The 7168-nt window shown below is 36.1% G+C and overlaps 1 protein-coding gene across 4 annotated transcripts in view; it reads right to left on the bottom strand.

Annotated features, from left to right (window-relative positions):
* Nucleotides 1-3390: 3390 nt before the first annotated feature.
* Nucleotides 3391-7168, bottom strand: part of LOC306848900 (retinoic acid receptor alpha-B-like) — a 116841-nt gene continuing 113063 nt past the window's right edge. For all 4 annotated transcript variants that reach the window (XM_079383691.1, XM_079383692.1, XM_079383693.1 and 1 more), the window contains 2 exons: nt 6170-6328; nt 3391-6075 (listed from right to left, as the gene is read on the bottom strand). In XM_079383691.1, coding sequence (XP_079239817.1) covers nt 5879-6075; nt 6170-6328 — 356 coding nt within the window. In that variant the 3' untranslated portion in view covers nt 3391-5878. The remainder of the gene's footprint in view (nt 6076-6169; nt 6329-7168) is intronic.

The raw sequence follows: 7168 nt of genomic DNA, 5'->3' as shown, positions 1-7168 counted from the left end.
CAAATACACTGTAAAAATGACTGTCATTTTAACGGTGAAAAACTGTGAAAATGCTACAGTAAAAACCTGTTAAATGGTTAACAGTAAGTTCCTGTAAAATTTACAGGAAAACCCGTAAACGGACGTTCCCAGAATTCCCTGCGTTGCATTTCATATTTTGTTTGAATTTGATGTATTTTCTTTGAACTAACTGTTTTTTCTTAGTTTTTTTCTTATCAGATATGTTTTAATGAGTCTCACCATGATGCTGTTTAGTGTTTTTGTAAATGACACTGTGCACCTTCTATATATGTTATTATTTAAAAGCTGCTTCTGAGGAGCTTAGGTTGATCATGTAACTTTCTCATCACCATCTGCATTTGGTGGTTATCAGTGTATTTCAAAGGTACAAAATAGATTTCAGTACTTAAATTGGTATATTAACATTATATCAGTTAATGAAATTACGGTATTTAAGTTAAACCGTAAAACCTAAAACGTTGCTACCATATTTTATACGGTATAATTCCGGCAACCACAGCTGGCGTTTTTTTTACTGTAATTTTTTTTTTACAGTGTAGTTTCAGTTCAGTTTCCGAAAAAAACCAAAAAACAAACAAACAAACAAAAACAAGTGCAAAAGCTCAGTGAAAGTCCAGCTAACCAACTTATTCTGTTCAAAATCTTTAACTAAACAGTTTTAAGGATGAAATATTACTGTGATATTAACATTGCAATGTGCAATGAAACAGGAAGACTATTATCAATTCTATTTTCATCTTTAATCTCCATCTCTTATGAAAAATAGAAATTGCAAGAATTAAAAATTGAGTTTACCAATTATCAAAGTGAGAAGAGAAGGTCTTGGCATTGCCATGCTTGCGTTCTTTCAAAATGCACATGAATTAAGATGTTACTTCCTGATAAGTGAGAAGAGCTGATGATGCTTTGGTAAGAATGGAAACATACACTGTGTATGTTAAGAACGGATCTGTCCATCAGTCTATTGCCCCTAAACAGGAAACACCATAAATATAATATAATATAATATAATATATATTTTTATATAAGTGATAATAATGATGTGACTCTCACTGTTTTTATCTGAGTTTAGTTCGGTGTAGCCAACCCATCCTGCCATTTAGCTCCAACTCTAATCAAACCAGCTAATCTAGATGTTCATGAATTATATGGATTGCATGAAAATAACAGGCATAAGTGTGCTGGAGAAGGGCTGGAACTGAAGCCTTCAGGAAGGGGGCAAGGTTTGGCACTGCAGCTCTAATTGACATTAATCAGCTCTTTCCAGATGCTGCAACTACACCGTTATTGCGGTAAAATGCATGTTTCTTCATTGACAGAAAATGTGATCAATCTAATGTCCTACACAAAATGTTGTCTTTTTTTTCTAATCTGTAAAAAAACGACACTACTGCATATATATGACTACTGCATATCAAGTGATTTCTGCAACACAACTGAAACTGTTTAACTGTGAGAGAGTTACTATAAACCCTATATGCTCAAATGTAAAGTACAAGATAAGTTTAAGTTTATCGTTCAATGTGAACTCATGTTGAATTTGCGGTATTGATTCTGAGAATAGTTGTTTTTTTAACACTGATAAAGCTGTGAGAAAGATTTGAGGAAGTGTCATTTGTAGAAGCAAAGATGAAACACAAGCAGATGTGAAGCTGTTTGTTTAAACTTAATATTAATTATTTAGGTACTGTGGCACTTTTGACTATAAACCGCTGTGCAGTCGTGATAGAAGGCTGATAGAACACACTAACAATAAACCCCTTAAATAGAAATGAACAATTACGCATACTTCTGTGATCTGCAATATCGACATTGACATAGTTCTGAATCGTCTGTTTCCACATTGATGTAGTCTGGTTCAGAGTCATCTGGATCTACATTAACATAATCCTGATCAGAGTCAGAGTTTACATCTTCATGATCACCATCATCCATATCTACAACCTCATAGTCATCCTCAGCATTGTCTTCATTCTGGTTATTACAGAGCACATCTTGCATATTGTAATCCAAAGTACATTGAAAAAATGTGTTTTGCTGTTGTGGTAACATGTTTAAGCATAAATATTTGCAGGCACTCAAAATATAGGTAATGCACATTATGTAAATCATTCTCACAGTATTAATGAGTATATTTAATTTTTCCTCAATTATAAAATGATTTCGATAATTTATGTATTTCACTATTCTCTTTCAGTGAGAATGGCTCAGTATTATTTTATGTTCACAGGGTTTCAGTGGTGCTGTATTGGCATCAAATTGCTCTCTGTAAATGATAACAGGAAGTTTTATGACTTTTTTAAAAGAAATGATGCTCAGTGTGTGACCACTAAAAGCTCTGAAAAAATAACGATCACACTTTATATTAGGTGGCCTTAACTACTATGTACTTGCATCCAAAAAATAAGTACAATGTACTTATTGTGGTTATATTGTATTGCAAAACACTTTTGCTGCTATAGAGGTGGGATATGGGTAAGGTTTGGTGGAAGGGATGGGTCAACAATGTAATTATAATTGTAATTACAGAAATTGATTACAGATGTATTTACATATAGGTATTTAAAAAATATATTAGGACAATGTAAAAACATGTACACAATAAGTGCATTGTACCAAATTATTAATTTAAAAGTAAGTACACAGTAGTTAAGGCCACCTAATATAAAGTGGGACCAAAATACCTCCTATCCTCCTGTACTAATCACAGCCCTTTCAACATCTTGCACACTGAAATGAACTTTAACATGCTAGTCAGATAGCACTAAACTTTTATTTGTGCAATAAATGAGCTGCCTGTCAGCTCACAAGTTGTTTCTTCAATTGAGGCTGCTTGAAATGTCCTCGAGGTCTTGTGCTGAAAATGTGTTGCTGCACATTTTTGCTAATCTGATAGAAATTTGCAATGTTTAATTTTCTTAAATTCACCTGTGAATGGAAAAATGCTATCAGTATCAAAGGAGACACATTAAGACAACGGCAAAGACAAGGATACAGAGCAACAGATTCACAGTGTTGCCAGTAATGTGCTGTAGTCAACATCTAACATTTAGACGCATTGGCCTGCTCTTTCCCAAAATAAGTAATGGTGACTTCAGTGCTGAACAACATTGCAGTACCCTTGGGTGTGAGAGAGGAAGGAGGTGGTTTTGTTGAACAGGAAGATATTTTTAATCAACCAAGACGTGTTAGATGGCCACTTTTTCATGCATGGCAGCAATTTACTGACATGTTCCCAGGTTTTTTTATCAGCCTGCAAAGCCATTGGAAATTTTCCATCTTATGTTCATGTATTAAATCATGCCACAAATGTGCTTGTACCAGACTTCAACCACACAAATGAATGTACTTTACACAGGGTATATTATTAATCAGTGGAGGAGCGGTTCACTATTATTCATTTATTTGATGCATTTCATCTAAATTTAAGAATTGACTAAATTTGGTTGTAATTTTGCAGGAAAATGCCGTTCAATATTACAATGCACAAACAGATACATAATATTCTGTGATATGAAAAAAAATGTCACGGTTCAGAGTGTTCATCTAAAACAGTGTTGATGTGGTCAGACCCTGAGAATATTTCAAATACTCAAAGAAACAAGGAAACCACAGCTTTGTGGAAAAAACAAAAAAACCAAATCACAAAAACCCAGCATGGTCAGAAACACAAAACAGAAGTCTTTATTAAACATTACTCTTATCATCCAGGGACCTGACACACCAGAAACATTTTTGTGCGTTTGACTGTATAACAACTGTTAAAGCAGTACAGGGTTTGTGCTGTACGTCGTGTAATCTCTGCTTGTCATCCTTTGAGTGAGAGAAGAGGACGGTCGAGGTCTGTGATGCAGTATGGCTCAAAAGCGGTGAACCTTTGAATGCAATCAAATGAAACAGACAGTACTGAACGACTGGAAGAGGCTTGTGATTTTCACAACAGGTAGATAGAAGTGAATAGACTCGAGCTCTGTGCATGTCGTGTGCATAGTTGCAGTGAAACGGTTCACACTCCACCCTCAGAGGAACATGTTCGGCCCACTGTTCAAAGGTTCGTGACGACAGGTTCAGCAGATGTGATGCAGAGGCAGAGCTGTTGTAAACTGGTACAATAATGATATGCTGACACTGATCCGCCAGAACTGGATTGTATGGAGCCTCCTAAACTTATTCATTTTATCGAGCTGATGTTTCACTTAAATTGACAGTTCTCCCAAAAATGAAAATCCATCATGTTATTCCAAACCTGTATGACCGACTTTCTTTTGCAGAACACACACACACAATAGCAAGTTCATATGGTTTAGAATAAAATGAGTAAATAATGACAAAATGTCTCTGGTAGTTCAGATAAGACTAATTTCATTTAAAACAAAAGAATGCTACATTATCAGAAATGTCGGTACAAGGTTTTACCTTAAAGCATTTCTAGGCAACCATAACTGTGAAATCAGTACTTGTTTGATGCTTTTAGAGCTAAACAAACCCAGATGTCTGGTGCGGATCAGTGTGTGTTACAGAGGCAGAGTTGTTTGTGAGCTTTACTTAAAGTGATTGTCACACAGAGGCAGTGTTGTTGACAACTGTTCAATGATTGTTGCAGGAGAGCAGAGGCAGTGATGTTGTAAGGTACAGAGGAGAAGGACGCGGCGGTGGAAGCATCTCAGCACACACGTGACAGAGATGATTGCAAACAAATCTACCACAAACTGAGGTGCAGGCAAAAAAAAAAAAAAAAAGCCATGACATTCTGTTTAATGCTCTGTTATAACATAACATTCTCAATACGTCTGAAATTACGTGTTTTTCTTACATCTTGTATTTTTTGCGAGTCATTATGTTTGGAAATCTCTTTATTTTCTCATCTGCTAATACTGTGTAGAGGGGGTCTCTGTCTTTCGACAGTTGACAATTACAAAAATTAAGAGTAAATTAAGAAACAATATTAAAAAGCTACACAAAGGCATTTACCGCTCTGAGATCTCATACACATCATAATCACAAGCTGCTTGTTTACATGAGATCCTTCATTTCTTTGCCACAACTGCCAAGTTGATCATCGTGAATACAACTCAAAATCATTTCCTCACTGGACAAAACTACATTTTAACCCCATCGCATGATTTTCAGTGCTAGTGTGACGTGCCCTTGTGCATGACGTGAACAGGACTGTCTTGGAGTGAGAGTAACAGTGGGTCGACCATAACTCTTGAGAGAAAAGTGAGAGAGAGAGAGAGAGAGAAAAGATAAGAACTGTTCTGCATTCCACCTAAGACACAAAATTCAAATCTCATTTTTCTGTCAATATAGATTTCATATATTCATATATCTTTTTGTAAGAAAACAAAGAAACAGAACCAAAACAGCTGGAAAGTTCAAAATGTCCCTGACTTGTGAACATTTGACGTCCTAATGTCCTTTAGCTTGCTTTTAAGGGATTGAAATTTATAAAATGTCACAGGCTCAAGAGAAAGCGTCCCTCAGCAGAGCTTATCTGGGCCTTCACAGTTTGTGTGATGGGAGCAGAGCTGGGAAGACACAGTAAGGAGCCGCTTCTGCACACACAGGGCGTTTGTTCTGCCGTCTTCATAGATCACCGCCACGTGAAAAGCTGCAGGGCTCTGGTAGTCACTGAATCTCTTGTGGTTTTAATGACAGTGTGAGTTTTGGGCAGGCTCGGCCTGTGTGTGACTCAATTGGTCTTCAGCTAATGAAAGCCGGCCAGATTAACTGTTCGGGGCCGGTCAGCCCAGATCAAAGTCTACCGGAATTCTGGTTTCTGGCGCTGGTCGGCTGTGTCTTATTTCTGGTTTGGAACCAGTTTCGTTCCGTACGGAGCCCTGTCTGGAGGTGAGACTCAGGGGGAGTGAGCAGAGGGGCTGCTGTGTGCCGAGCTGGGAGACAAACTGGGGCTGCAGCTTCCTGGTAGTGCTCCTCCTCCTCCTCTCGCCCCACCACCACCCTCCAGACCCTCCGAATTCTCCAGCATCTCCTGAATGAGTGGAGGCATAGAGCCAGGAATCTCCATTTTCAGCGTTATTACTCGCTCGGCTCCTGTTTGAGAAAGGCAAAAAAAAAAAAAAAAAAAAATTTGAATGGATTCTGGTTGATTCGAGCTTGATGTTCAAAGAATGACTGTCAATATCACCTTTAGCGCTGATGCTCCTCAGGTCTGTGATCTTCATCAGCATCTTGGGGAACATGTGTGGTTTATGAGGCCTCCTCTTTCTCACGTAGATCTTTAGGGCCTCCAGCAGTGGCTCCTGAAGCACATCCACCTTATCCGACTGCTCCAGATCCTGCCGATCTGAGCACAAGTGCAGTGTTTTATAACATCAGCTAACAAAGTCACACAAGCATAAAAAGAGCAATTTCATGAGTTCTAGAGAGTTTAAATTATAGTCATACATAGTCCAAATGAAAGAAAACTATTATTATATGATAATTCAAGCTGATACCATCTGAATAGCAGATAAATTAATAAAAAAAAAAAAAAACATTGGTAACACTATAATAACGTCCAGTTATAATTAATTTATAAGTGATTAGTTAATGATTAACTAATCGTTTACAAAACATTCATAAGCAATTAATAAGTGATATGCTAACAATTTGTGCATGTTTTGTTAATTCATTTAAAAGTAATTTACAAGTAATTCGCTAATGATGAACTAATCATTTACAAAAAATGACTATGCATTCATAGATGATTAATAATTGATGTTAATATTTTTATCTATGTTTTGTAGAATAAGTTTTGAATCATTTACAAGTGATTAGATGATGATGAACTAATCATTTACAAAACATAACTATACATTCACAAATGATTAAGTAATATGCTAACGATTTATAAATCTGTCATAAGTTATCTTTATAAATAGCATCATGAAATAATCAAACAGATCCTTAATGGTTAATAGTTACTAGTTAATATATTATTAATCACTTATAGATCATTGAAATGTCAACATTGTATTATTATCTCAATAAACATTATAAATCATTTACAAATCTTTCTGCATCCCCTAATCTAAAGTGTAAACTACTCATCAGTTGTAAATGTTTTACAAACCTTCCAGGTTGTTTGTGAATATATATATATATATATATATATATATATATATATATATTTACGCACACACGA

The sequence above is a fragment of the Barbus barbus genome, assembly GCF_936440315.1.
Source record: "Barbus barbus genome assembly, chromosome: 3".
NCBI lineage: Eukaryota > Metazoa > Chordata > Actinopteri > Cypriniformes > Cyprinidae > Barbus > Barbus barbus.
This window is presented reverse-complemented; position numbering and strand designations above follow the sequence as displayed.